Source organism: Dama dama, chromosome 16, assembly GCF_033118175.1.
Source record: "Dama dama isolate Ldn47 chromosome 16, ASM3311817v1, whole genome shotgun sequence".
NCBI lineage: Eukaryota > Metazoa > Chordata > Mammalia > Artiodactyla > Cervidae > Dama > Dama dama.
This window is the reverse complement of record NC_083696.1, coordinates 35,896,685-35,911,138: the sequence shown is the minus strand read 5'-3', so window position 1 is coordinate 35,911,138 and position 14,454 is coordinate 35,896,685. Positions and strand designations below refer to the sequence as shown.

Genomic DNA, 14,454 nt, shown 5'->3' with positions numbered 1-14,454 from the left:
AACAGGGAACCCTGAAGAGGTTGGGGCCTAAGAAGAAAGATGCTAACATAGGCAATTTGAAGTGACCGAAACCTCAAGCACAGATGTTCAGCAGACAGTTAGATATGTAGGAGTGAAACGGAGCATTCAGGGCAATGTAGAAAATAAAGATTTAGGACTCATCGGCCTTTAGGTGTATTGAACCTCACAGAAATGAACAAGATTTCTGAAAGAGACAGGCAAGAGAGAAAAGCAGAGAGAGGCCAAGGATCAGGAATTGGCTTCATTTAGGGTGTAAATTGCCCAAGTGAGAATGAATTCCTCAAGGTCAAGGGGGAGTCCCATGCCTCTCAGTTTTACTCTTCCTGCCCATGCACTGAGTTCATGAAAGAGGCTTACTAAAGATTTTTTGAGTGACTTGATTATAAAAACCATAACCCTTTTATGCCTATGTTACAACTTTAGAATAGGCAAGTTCCTACTGTTCAGGGGATCCTCCATTCTTTCCATTGCTGCTACTTCCCCACCATTGCTGTCTTCGCTTATTTCCTCTTTCTGGTTCTTAAAGTTAGATACTCCCCTGTCAATTCAAAGACCCATTTATAGAAGGACTTATTTTAAAGGATTATTTTTAAAATCTTAGATTAAATTAGTGAAAGTGACATTTTTGTAAGTAAAAATGACTAGTTTGCCTTTTCCAGGTAATCCCAACTTTATCATACTCGATACAGCTTTTGACAAGTAGCATTGCATTCAACTTTTTATTTGAGGATAATGTGTTTATCGAACAAATGAAAACCTCACTTGTGTATCATACTGCCTGGTTATATTGTATTACTTCACTGAAGTCTCCGGGATAACAGTTGAAATTAACACCGTTAACTCTCTGATCCGATATGTTTTAGGCAAGGTAAGGAATCCCGAATGGAGCAGAAATGAAATCCCACATAGCTGTGGTGAGGTCTGCAGAAGGAAGCAGCCTGGCCAGGACTGCCCACATTCCTGCAACCTGTGAGTTGGAGCTCTAGACTCCTGGGGGTCCCTGGTGAACACGCCTTGCTTGTGGCTCTCGGTGTGCGTGTTTGGTTGGTGTGTAACAGGCCTGGGAGAAGGACCGCGTGGTATCATTTACTGAGCGCTTGCTGTGTGCCAGGTACTCTGTAAAAGTTAACTCGCTGAATCCTAACCACAGCCCAGTGATGTATAGATATTTATCATCTCCATTTTACAGATGAGGAAAGAAATGAACCATAATACACTGTTGATCAGTTACAAATAAATTTCTACAGACTGACTTCAGACATAGGTTTCATTCCTGTGTTCATCACTTAACAGTTATGTGATGTTGGACAAATTACTTCTCTGAGCCTCAGTTTCTGAACTTGCAAGGTAATAATGATATGACCAAAACTAGTTACAGAGTTCTACGAATATTAAATTAACACACTTAAGAGATTTGGCCCAGAGCCTGGCACATGGTAAGTGGTCAAAAAATGGTAACTCTTGCTTTTATTACTCAAATCTAAGAGTAGTACAGACACCAGAGTGTTGTCTTCTGCTGTTGTCTTCTACAGTTGCTTCTGCTGTTATCTAGTTTCTGTTGCAGGAACAGGAGTCGGATCAGAGGTCTTGTGATCACCATGTGGGGACAGTGCTGGGGACTGTCAGTGGGAGAGCTATTCAGACTGGGTTCAACAGCGTGGTCTGCCACCTGCTGGGCAGTCAGCCCCTCCTCTTCCTTTGACTGCTTTCATAGATCAGAATCCAGACTCATCTCTTCCTTCCCTCAATTGGCATTTTGAGTAAATTCAGTAATAAGAAATTAACCCTTGCATGAATTGTCTTTCCAAAGCCTTCAATAGAAATGGGCCCCTGTCGTGACTATCAGAGGATACCAACTGTGATGCAGACCAGATGGTCAGTCATTGAAGAATGGAGCATTTTAAAATACAAGCGCCTGGTCTCTGCCTCACAGCCGTTAAATCGGAATCTCCTGGGGTTGGGTCTAAGCTTTGTAGTGTTTTTTTGTTTGTTTAAAATTTTATGTATTTTTAATTGAAGGATAATTGCTTTACAATACTGTGGTGGTTTCTGCCATACATCAACATGAATCAGTCATAGGTACACATATGTCTGCTCCCTCTTGAACCTCCCTCCCTCCTCCCAACCTACCCGACCCCTCTAGATTGTCACAGAGCACTGGCTTGAGCTCCCTGACTCATATGGCAAATTCCCACTGGCTGTTTTACTCCGGTAGTGTATGTGTTTCCACGTTACCCTCTCCGTTCGGCCCACCCTCTCCTTCCCACTCTGTCCACAAGTCTGTTCTGTCTGCATCTCCATTGCTGCCCTATAAATAGGTTCATCAGTACCATCTTTCTTGATTCCATATATGCGTTAATATACAGTATTTGTTTCTCTCTTTCTAACTTACTTCACTCTTTGTAATAGGCTCTAGGGTCATCCATCTCACTGGAACTAACTCACATGCATTCTGAGCATTGTTGTAAAAGCTTTCCAGGTGATTCTAATATGTAGCAGTGTTGTCAACCATTACTCTTTAAGTCCAGGGATTAAGTCCAGGCCTCAGGGATGTTTGAAATAATCTGGAATCATCCACACCTGACCAACAGTTTGTCTCTCAGTCTAAAGTTATTTAAATGTCCAGCCATGAAAATAATTTCATCTGAAAGTATTGAGGCATATCATATGGAATGTAGCTATTGAATAATGATACTCATCCTTAAAGAAGCATGCTTAATCTTAGTCTTCTGTGGTTCAGTCTGTCAAAATGGGTCACCTTAGGAGATTGGGCACATGTTTCTAGATTGTTTTCAGTGTTTAAAACTGATTTAATAATTATTATTACTGATTTAGGAGTTACATAAAAAAATCCACTCAGGGACACCTTATTTTTATAGCAAATTCTAGTACCTACTTGATGAATTCAACTCGTCTCTGATTGGCTTGTAATTCCCAAAGGATTGTGATTTGCCATCACGTAGATGCTACCCGCCCCCGCCAAGTTCCCAAATGTTTTAAATAGTGATATTTCTGTGTAATATTACCAGGGGTGTCTGCTTTGAAGAAGGTAGTATTTGTTTAAATATATCCATCTCACTATTTTTTTCCTTTGGTCTCTGTTTATCATAGCTCCTATAAAAAAGTTCTGTTCAGAGGCCTGATTCTGACCTATAGCATATCATTGAGCCCAGCCCTTTCCATGAGTTCCTCTCCCCTTTGTTACTCGCCAGCATGCCTCCCCTCACCTCCACCTTCTTTTCACTATTCATGTTGTTAGCCCATCACCTGTTAGCACTTCGCTAGCTGATGAGAACATGTCTGTACTTCTCGTGAACCTAGCAGATTTGAGGTCTGTTACACTGAACAGGGAAGCCTGGCATGCTGCAGTCCACGGGGCCACAAGGAGTTGGACACGACTGAGTGTCTGAACTGAAATGAACTGAACATTGATCGAGTTCTGATCTTCTAAAGGACTCTGTTGACCATCCTGAGTGGCAACCTCTTTATCCCTACACACTGCACTAAGTGGGCCAAGACCATATTTAGAAATGCTTTCTTTGACTGGTCAGACCCAAATAAGACCAGTATTTTGACTTGGGCTTTTCTTTTCTGGTTAAATATTCTAAAATGGTACTGCTATCAATTCTTTCTATATAAAAACATTGTTGGTATCTTTGTTTAAATAGTTAATCAACTTTAGATAAATACTAAAACATTTCATAGTAAGTTTATTTGCTGCCATATTCACAGTCGGGCTCAGTCGGGGCAGCTTTGTTCAGGTTTGGATACATAAGTATGATTTCTTCATCAAAACTTTTCTTTTTCAGTCTGTGCCATCCAGGACCTTGCCCACCCTGCCCTGCCTTTATGACTAAAACTTGTGAATGTGGACGGACCAGGTAAAGTTAGACTTGTACTCCAAAGGAAGACTTCAGTTTCCACATTGATGGTTTATGTATGAATTTCTAAAATGAAAGATTAGTAGGTAGGTGCAAATAGTATTTATTTACTATCATTAACGGTAGGTGTAAATAGTACTTTTCTGCAAATAGTAAATCCTGTGCTGCCTTAATCCTGTTTTGCAATCTTTTAAGTGATTAAAAAGTTATAAAAAGTGAGATTGTTGTTTTAGGTGAAATACTATGGGACTTTTTTCTTAACATCTCCAGTGGGTGAAAGAACCAGGAGTTGAACCCCGGCCTGCTAAGGTTCAGGAGGCAAGGATCATTTATCTGTGCCTAGCGTAGTATCTGGTGTCTAGGAGGTTTTCGGTGAATATTGTTGAAAGAAAGAGTAAGTGGCCCCCAGAGCCCACCCTCTTTTCATTACAGTGCAAGTTATGCTTTATCAGTGCAGGGACCATCAATAGCTGCATAGCTATGGAGTGCTTCTGAGGTCCAGTGAAGACCATACAGTGATTCCTGAACCACAAGACGAGATGGAATAGTGCAGATTTTTCTTTCTTTTTTTTTTTTTTTTTCAGATTTTTCAATGATAAACGTTTTTTAAGTGTTTACTGAACTTACAAGAGTAGCAGTGTAGCCTGAGAGTCACATGCAAGGCCTTCTGGTCAGAAAGCCCAGGTCAAATTTGGGCTCTGCCACTAACTAGTTGTTAACCTGGGCGAGTTGCTTTCTCCTGCTGAGCCTCATTTTTCTTATGTTATCTTCTTATGGTAGAAATAATAATGTCTTCCTCAAGGGGTTGATATTATCTGTGATGCTGAGCACTGGAAACTGATCATCTATATATGTATCAGTGACTTTTTAAAACAAAATACATAGCTGACGTGAGAGTAGTGGAATAGAATAGAAATTTTGTGGGAGAGTAGATTCCAAGCTCTAAACCATTACCCTGAAAAGAAACCTGAAGACAATTGTGTAAGAGCAGTGGTCTCATATCCTTCTCTGGCTAATAAGTCAGCAAAGTCAGGATGTTTATTAGAACAAAGCCAGAATTATTTCCCTTCCTGAATCAAAGTCACATACAGTATGTTCTTAAGTACAATATTATAACTGCTGAAAATGCCAGAGTGCAGGGTCCCGGGAGAATGCCATTGTGCTTTCATTCCAGGAATATTTGTTAGAACTACGTCTTCCAACTTCCCCACCCAGATCTGTAAGATACTGTGGGAGCTTCAGACTCTTTACCCTCCTGCATGCTGCTTCAACTCAGAGGAGAAATCACAGTGTAACAAATACTTAGGCCCTCAATTCCTCTCTGGCCAGAAAATAGGGGACAGAGAAGCAAAGGAGTGAAAAAGAAGAGTGGAGGAAGGAAGAGTAATTGAGGGAGTGATTGGAGGAGGGAGGCCTAGAAGAAGTAGGGGAAATGGGGCCCAGAGAGGTTTAGTAGGTTTTGGGGGAAGGTTAGTTTAGCTGTCGAATAGGACCTCAGTGTCCAACATTAGGCTAATGCCGTCTTTCTGTTTTCTCTCTTTGTAGGCACACAGTTCGCTGTGGTCAGGCGGTCTCAGTTCACTGTTCTAACCCTTGTGACAGTATCTTGAATTGTGGTCAGCACCACTGTGCTGAGCTGTGCCATGGGGGTCCCTGCCAACCTTGTCGGGTCATATTGAACCAGGGTAAGTGGTGAGCCCAGCAGCCAGCCATACTTTGGGGCTTTTTTGGAACCTTATTTACAGTTGTATTGATGACATGGTTTTGTCTCAAGCCTGTAGTCACAAAGGTCCGTTGTCTTGGGCAGAAAGAACTAGAGATATATGAATGATTGGATGGTTTTCATTATTTTGGTCACATAATACCAGTATAGGTCATTGTCCTATAGATTTGGACAGTAGATGTTTTTAATGCTGTTTAAAGAAACTGCTTAGGAAATCTTTTTGCAGGGACTACTTGAAAAGGGTGCAGAAAAAGCCAAAGCAATCTTTGAAAGAGAATGAATTTGAAAGACCTGATTTTAAGGCTTATAAAGTAATAGTAATCATGACAGTGTGGTTATTGTTATAAAGGTAGACTAGTAGATTCTGACAATAGAGTCCAGAAATAGACCTCAGTATATTACAGTCAGTTGATATCAGCCAAGATATTAAGTTAATTCAGTGGGAAAAGGAGTCTTTTTACAAATGGTCCTAGAACAACTGGATGTATATATGTGAAAAAAGTGACCCTCAACCCGTGTCTCACTCTTTACACAAACATTAATTCTATATGGATCTTGGACTTAAATGTAAAACCCAGAACAGTTTCCAGAATAAACTATAAAAGAATATTTTCATGACTTTGGGATCAGGCAAAGATTTCATAGAGCAACAAAAAATGTTAAGTTGAACTTTATCACATTAAGAAATTTCTGTTGAACAAAAGACAACATTAAGAAAATGAATAGATAAATCACAGATTGTATGCAGAATATTTAAAGTACTCCTTCCAAAGAAAAACAGAAAGATAGTCTCCTACAAATCAACTTGAAGAGGCACCTCACAAAAGAAAATAGTTATAAATGCTCAATAAACACATAGAAGATGCTTGACACCTTTAAACACTAGGAAACTGTAAATTAAAGGCACAGTAAGAGTAGAATAGTATAACCACTTTTAAAAACAGTCTAAGGAATCTCCCCAGTTGCCTAGTGGTTAGGATTCTGCGCTTTCACTGCCATGGCCCAGGTTTAGTCCCTGGTCAGGGAACCTAGGTCTCACAAGCTGTGTGGTGCAGCCAAAAGGAGAAAGAAAATAGTATAGTAGTTCCTTTAAAGGTTAAACATAGAGTTGCCATGTGACTGCAGTTCTACTCTTCGGCATATACCCAAGAGAAATGAAAATAGATGTCTATACAAAACTTCTAAACCGATGTTCATAGCAGCATTATTCATAATAGTTAAAATGTGGCAATAATGCAAATACCTGTCAACTGATAAATGGAATAACGTGATATATCCATAAAAAGATGTATTATTCAGCCATGAAAAAGAATGAAATATTGATACATGCTATGAAGTGGATGAACCTCCAAAATATTATAAGTGCGTCACGGCCCAGCCAGCGGGAGCCAGGTTTGGAGAGTCCCAGGCACTCGGAGAATCCGGGTAGCCCTGGCTGGAGCGATGTCCTGGAACCTGCGCACTGCTCTCATTTTCGGCGGCTTCATCTCCCTAATTGGAGTCACCTTCTACCCCATCTACTTCCGGTCCTTAATGCGGCTGGAGGAGTACAAGAAGGAACAAGCCATTAATCGAGCTAGCATTGTTCAAGAAGACGTGCAGCCACCAGGGTTGAAAGTGTGGTTGGCTCCATTTGGCTGGAAATGAGAAGACTGACGCCACCTCTAATGATGCAAGTAGACAGAGGCTTCATGCTTCCAGTTCTGCAGCAAGTGCAGTAAGGCACCTGGCTGGAGAACAGTGGCTGAGCAGAAAACTCTAGAAGGCCATAAAGAGTCCTGTGCATGAGGATTATGTCCCTTCTTAAAAGAACCCTGGAACAAATCATACTGTTAGGAGGGTTTTCATGATTTGGTTTCCTTTCTAAAAATGAAGCTGTCTCACTCAGCTGGGCTTGAAGGCTATCTACATATTATTCGGTCTCTACCTCTTAGCCAGCCATGCTGTGATATGCATACAAGCAACCAGTAGACTGGGGAAGATCCTAGACTGTTTTGCCGTCCTCCAAATAAGAAATTTCAGGGGAAAACTACCATATTGAGCAGCCTCATAGGGCTCTTTGAAGGTGTTAAAGTTGATAAAACTCTTTGAGGACAAGGTACATTGTACTCTTTAAGAATAAATAGTTCAACTCAACTATCTCATTAGGAAGGTTGCTGCATATTGAGAAATAAATAAATTTGAAGCAAACTAAATGGGTCTGCATGCCTATTAGAAACCATTGTTGAATTGACTGAAGTGAAAATATATATATTAAAATGATTTCTCTTCAAAAAAAAAAAACCAAAATACTAAGTGAAAGAAGTGAGTCTCAAAAGACCACTCATTGTATGCTTTCTCTGTTTTTATGGCTGTCTCTAATCTGCAGAGATCCTGGGCTACAGTGCATTGGTCCTATAGATTTAGTTTATTAAATTTTACTTTTATGTGATGCTGTTGATCTGTGTTAGCACTTAAAATAAGAAATAGCCCTGTGAAATGTTTTGTGGTGTGTACTATAAGGATTTTACATAGGGAGTTATGCTGTATATTATTTAGTGGTTTGTTTATGGGTCCTCCGGGAAGAAAGTCCTGTTCGTTCTTAGTTCCAAGAATAGTTGTTTTTCCTCAAAGATAATATCTTAGGAAGCTGGTATAACTGACCTAATGTCCATCTTTATAGTGTGTACTTTTTAGCTATGATTCATTCTGTATCCTTACCATTATTTTCCTTTTTATTTTCACATCTTTTATGTTCTCTTCATTTATCTCATATATCCTTATATGCTGCATTAAACCCATTTGGAGATAAGGCAGGAGTAAATATGTACTGGTAGTTTGGTCTTAGCAGTATAGATTGTCTTTGATCTGGACCATTTTTACCTCTTGATTCATATTGGACTAAATGACACTTTTTTGTCAGATTCTTATGGATCCCAGTCTCTTCTTTTATGTTTTTGTGTGTATAGCTGAGTTTTTCAAACCCAGTTGAAGACTTTTTGTTTGTCCATATCATATATCTAGCAAAGTATTTAGGCCATCAGTGTAGTGGCTGTATCAACTTATGTTCCCACCAGCAGTGTAGATGGGTTCCATTTTCTCCACACCCTCTCCAGCATTTATTTGTAGACTTTTTGTCTCAAGGTGTTTTTTATTTTCTGTTTTGTTGAGGTTTGTCTTGTTCCCTAGTATTGGCATCAGTCCTAGAGAATGTTCATGTGTGCTTGAAAAGACTTGTCAATTTTCTGACCCTTGATTCTTTGGTTCATAGCTATCTTATACCTCTGGAAAAGAAGAAGTCTGTTCTATTTGAGTAAACACTTAGCAAAAAAAGAAAGCCTGCTTGCACAGCCTCCCTGTTCCTAGGGTTTTATTTACCAATTTGTTGATTCTGCCAATCTTGCATATCCTGCACCTATAATTCATCTAATAAGTAAATCTTTATTTAATGAGTTTTAGAACAGGGGATGAAACTGCCCGTGTATTTACTGGGAAAGTAAATGTATATTTTAAAAATCAAGCATCTTGGTTAATATCTTTATTGACAAAAAGTTTTCATTATAAACTGAAAATGTAAAGTGGCCCTTATCAGAAAAATTATCTAAATTGATGAAAATTAGTCCTCACCAGACTTTGTTACATATTAGTCAGAAGCCAACTCTTTTCTTGTTTGCTTTGAAAATAACTCCTTAAATGCAGCACATAAAGCAACCTATTATTTTTTCAACCCACAGAATAATCTATAGATATTAGACTGAGTTCTCTATATAGTCAATAAAAGCCTCAAGTTCTTTGAAACACTTTTTACTCAGTATCAGGACTCAGACATGATTACTTGAAATTTAACAATAGTAGAATACAGATTAATAAGGATTTTATATTGTATCTATCTTAAAATTTCTTTTTAGCAGCAGACACTTTTCCTGAGCACTTTATGTGAACCCCAAGATACGAAGTATTAAATCTGTGCTGCTTGGTTAAAATGAGGATGAAATCCAGTCATCAGTGCCTCCATAATTACCCCATTTAGGTTCAGTCTTCTGTGACATCTCCACAGGACCCCAGGGAGCTTCATGATCCATGGTTTCCAACCATGGCCTTGTGGACCAGAGACTACTAGTCTGTTTCACTTTAATGCTCATGTTGAGGTGTGCTACAGGGGTACCATGAGATGTGTTAAAATTAACAAAAGCTTCTAACTTTTTTTCCTGTGGTAGAGCTCTTAGGTGGGGCTTAGAGCTGCTGTATAAGCCACATTTATTTCTGCGCCAGGTCTGATCAACAGTAGTGAATAGGATTTTGTGTCTTCTTATAGATTGCTTAGAGTATTTTAAGCTCTTGTGCAGATTACTAATTTCATTTTTGAAATTCTGTCCTCAAGTATGCTACTGTGGCAGCACCTCCCGAGATGTGTTATGTGGAACAGACATGGGAAAGTCTGATGGATTTGGGGACTTTGGCTGTTTAAAGATATGTGGCAAGTAAGGTTTTATGTTTTTCTCAGTTAGAATAGAGCTGTATTTAAGGCAACAATTATGTAACAGTGTGTTGTTCTCCTTAACAGGGACTTGAAATGTGGGAACCACACATGTTCTCAGGTATGCCACCCTCAGCCCTGCCCGCCGTGCCCACGGCTTCCCCCGCTGGTGCGCTATTGCCCTTGTGGGCAAACCCCTCTCAGCCAGTTGCTGGAACTTGGAAGCAGTGGTCGGAAGACATGCATGGATCCTGTGCCTTCATGTGGAAAAGTGTGCGGCAAGCCTCTGCCTTGTGGTTCCCTAGGTAACTCGTGGGTGGAAAGTTGTCTTTAAAAATGTAAATGTAAATATTTGGCGGCAGTGACTACGTCAACAAAACAGTATTTAATTCCAGTTACAGTATCAGATGTTTTTCTAAATATTATGATCAGATCTGTGTGGTTACTTTTTCCTTCCTTCTCAAAATATAATTGTGAAAGCTGACATTTGCCCGAATGATCTTTCTATTAGTAATTCAGGTATTACCAACTCAGGACAGTTGTGGTTAGATATTGTTTTGTGGTTGGGGTGGGGGGTGGTTGGGGTGTTTATGATTTCTCTTAGCAGCCTATACTAGTATGAGTGCCAGATATCCTTTTAGTAATTTAGGGTTCGGCAAGTGTTTAGAAGCATTTTCGTATAATAGAAACATTTTAACTGGGTGAGACGTTTTAAGAACTGAGATTTTAAGTGCACTTAAACTTTATTCATTTGAGGCACTCAGGAAACATCTTTCTCTTCAGATAGGTTTCCCATCTAACTGAGAATAACACCTCCTGAAAATCATTTTGAAGGGACTTTTTCTAAAGTTTACATTACCTTCCTTCTTTGAATAGAGGTTACCAAAGATGATTTCTTTCCCCTTATTTGACTGAGAGTCATCACTTCCCTGAACCTTAGTTATTGTCTTCTACTGAATACACTGATTCCCTCTGGGCGTGCTGAGGTTTCTCAGGTATTTCCCCACAGCAAGGTACGGTGTGACTGTTTTACTTGTTAAACCTTTTGGTGGTGTTTTCTTGTGAATGCTTTCAGTGTCCTATCTGCCTCCCTTTAGTGACTCTTCTTTTCTTCTGACTCTCAGACTTCTGATTACTTGGATATAGAAACCAGAAAAGGTTTGTTGAGATTAGCTATAAAGCAATAGTCTGAGCTTCTGACTGATGCTTTCTGAGGCAGTCCTTGGGGTATGTGCACGTACAGTTTTACAGTGAGTTGGCAGCTTCTCTCCCGAGTTCTCAAATTTACATTACCTGCGTACATTAGCTGCGTATTTAGAAAAATGAAACTGAGCAATTGGGTCTATATACAAAAGGTGTTCCTATAACTATCTGTGGTAAAGATAGACTCTTTTAAGTTTGGTTTCCATTTTTCCAAGAAGAAAGATTTTACATTTCTTCCAAGTACCAGTAGGAGCACCCTACCTAATTCCTTTTCTCAGTCTGACTTTAAAATTATGTAGAAAGAAGAAATGCCCTTTTCTCTTATTTTAATACATTTCAACCTCGTCAGGAAAGTCGGTTGTCTATTGCTTGTCTCTGTCTACCAGGAAAATGTGTCTTCAGATAAGCCCTGTGAAACAGAGATCAAATGACTTGCAGATCCAGAGAGAGGGTAAAGATCTTTCCATTTCAGAAAGCATGTGGGTCAGTTTCATAAGAACTTTGTATATGACTAGATATACTGCCCTGACGCTCAGATAGCTTGTTGGCATGGAGAGAAAGAGGAAATGTGAAATGGGTACTGCAGAGGGTCTTGAGCAAGAGGGACAGTAACTGTCGGTATGAACAGACCTGGGGGTGGGACCAGACCAGCTCAGGAGTTTGAAGAGTAACTGCTATACTGTAGCAGAGTTTTAATCGTGGAAAGCTTTTAAGGAGCTAAGGTGAGTTGGATTGAGAAGCTCAAAGAAAAGCCCATGACTAGCAGTAACAGTGGATCTCATGTTTATTCAGACCTGGCTTATCTATAGAAATCTTGTTTAGGTCCATTAGTATCTCACCCAGTAGGAAATGTCCATTCTAGTCACATAGCTTTAGTGCAAAAGACTAGGTGGTGGTCTGCTTTCAGGATGGTAGCCTGAGGAGCAAAACAGGCAAAGCTGGGGAAAACTGAAAAAAAAAAAAAGCAACCATTTAAAGTCTCTGGAAACTGTCCTACACACATAACTCCAATGAAGAAATTTTTATTGAAGAAAACCTACTAAAACTGAGTTAAGAACAGCAAGAGTCTGTGTTGTGTGAGTCACAACCTACTCCCTCCTTCCCTACCCCTTCCCAAATCAGCTCAACTAAAGGATGGGTGTGCCCAAGAAATCGAGGCTTCATCTGCCCTCAGTTCCCAGTCAAGGGCTACTTGCTAGGAGGAGCAGACCATCAGCATTTCTTATCCCCCCAACTCCAAGTTGAAAAGGCTAAACTCCTGGTAAGCACCACTGCCAGGTTTGGGGTTCCCTTCCTCCAGGGTCACACATAGGCTGGAGGCCCTATTCCAGTCACCAGAGGCAGGAGCGCTGGGGCCTCGGTCACCCTCACCCCAGTTCACGTGTGGGGTAGAGGTTTCACAGTGTGAGACACAAGCCAAGAAAACTAGAGGCTGTTGTCCCACCTAGCACCCAGTGACTGAGTGACCTTTTCCAGGGGGGAGAGACAGACCATAAGGAAAGAGAGCTCCAAAATACTCCCTAAAGGAACTGAGTTTAATTTGAAAGAGAGTATGGAGAAGTCAGACCTAAGGGCCCTTTAGAAAACAATAGTTCCTCTTAATTAAGAGCAACAAGCTAAACTGTAGGCCACCTGGTTCACCAGAGAGACCCAGGGAAGGAAATACCAAGAGGAACCATCCCGGGGTCAGAACAAACTTCATAGGCTTGCCTCAAAGACTGCCTCTGCCCAGATTTTATTGGATCAGACTGCTGAGCAGTTTATGCCCCCGGACGCTGCAGTCACCCAGCAGTTAGTGAGGCCTCAGGACTGAATGTAATACCAAGAGAGACAGACGGCTTATCAGAAGGATCAGGGAAAGAGATAGTCAAAGAGAGTCCTGCTGACACTGTCGTCTTCCCAGGGTGACGGTGCATTGCCCAGGGTTGTGCCATCTAAAGGATGACACCAGTGTCTTTGTGCTGTGATAGAAATAGACTTCACTAAAGTAGCCTCGTGGACAAGCGCAGACAGGCTGTGAAAGAGGAAGCAGGGGCCAGAGTTACTGCAAACAGCAGATTGCCAGCAATGTTCAGCTTCCAGCCGAAAAGCTTACAAAGTATGCAAACAGGAAAAGACCCCGCAGGTGACAGAAACTTTCAGTTTTCTGTGAGAGTGATCAGTGTCAGATTTAACAAAGCTGTCAAGGTAGCCGTTATGAATACATTCAGAGAACTAAAGGAAACCATGCTTGAAGGGTTAAAGGAAGGTACAGAGGCAGCGTTTCATCAAATAGAGTATCAGTAAAGAGATAGAAATTATAAAAACAGGACCCAAAGGAAAATCTGGAGTTGAAAAGTCCAGTAATTAAAATTAAAAATTCATCAGAGGTACTCAACAGTAAATATGAGCTGGCAGAAGAAAGGATCAATAAATGTGAAGGTAGGTCTGTGTTATAGAGATAATATAATCCCCAAAACATAGAGAAAATGAAGTGAATAAAAACGAATAGTGCCTCAGAGAAACATGGGACACCTTTAAGCACATCAGGAGAATGGTGGAGCACCAGGAGAGGAGAAAGGAGCAAATATTAAAATACTGGTGGGAAACTTTTCAAATTTATTGAAAGACATTAATTGGCACATCCAAGAAACTCAAAAACTCCATAGGATAAATTCCAAGGCACATAGTGAAAGTGCTGAAGGCCAAAGACAAGGACAAAATTTGAAAGCAGCAAGAGTAAAATGACTCATTACATACTAGGGAACCACTGTAAGATTCACAGGTGACTGCTCGTCAGAAACAGTGGAGAACACTATCACAAGAGGGAGACAGTGAGATGACCTATTCAAAGTGCTGAAAAAAAAAAATTACCAACCAAGAATCTTATATGCAACAAGTCTTTCCAAAATGAAAAATCAAGACTTCTCTGCTAGCAGATCTACTTTACAGTAAATACTAAAGAGCGGTCTTCAGGCTGATACATGCAAATCCACAAGAAAAAACAGAGTAACGTTAATTACCTAATCATAAAAGAAAGAATAAGTGCATATTTATTCTTTTTCCACTGATTTAAAAGGCAGTAGTATAAAATAATATATATATAGTTGTGTCATTAGGCCTATAATATATAGAAATATATCTGACAATAACAGCATGAAGGGAATAGGTGGATTAAGGTTGTATTGCTA

At 40.1% G+C, this 14,454-nt stretch overlaps 2 protein-coding genes across 3 annotated transcripts in view; both read left to right on the top strand.

Annotated features, from left to right (window-relative positions):
• Positions 1-14,454, top strand: part of NFX1 (nuclear transcription factor, X-box binding 1) — a 69,091-nt gene that overhangs the window by 20,988 nt on the left and 33,649 nt on the right. For both annotated transcript variants that reach the window (XM_061163823.1, XM_061163822.1), the window contains exons 5-9: positions 885-990; positions 3,831-3,902; positions 5,448-5,587; positions 9,986-10,085; positions 10,169-10,386. In XM_061163823.1, coding sequence (XP_061019806.1) covers positions 885-990; positions 3,831-3,902; positions 5,448-5,587; positions 9,986-10,085; positions 10,169-10,386 — 636 coding nt within the window. The remainder of the gene's footprint in view (positions 1-884; positions 991-3,830; positions 3,903-5,447; positions 5,588-9,985; positions 10,086-10,168; positions 10,387-14,454) is intronic.
• On the top strand, positions 7,069-7,272 carry LOC133071444 (small integral membrane protein 20-like). Its single transcript, XM_061164035.1, has one exon. The coding sequence runs from the start codon at positions 7,069-7,071 to the stop codon at positions 7,270-7,272; it is 204 nt and encodes a 67-aa protein (XP_061020018.1).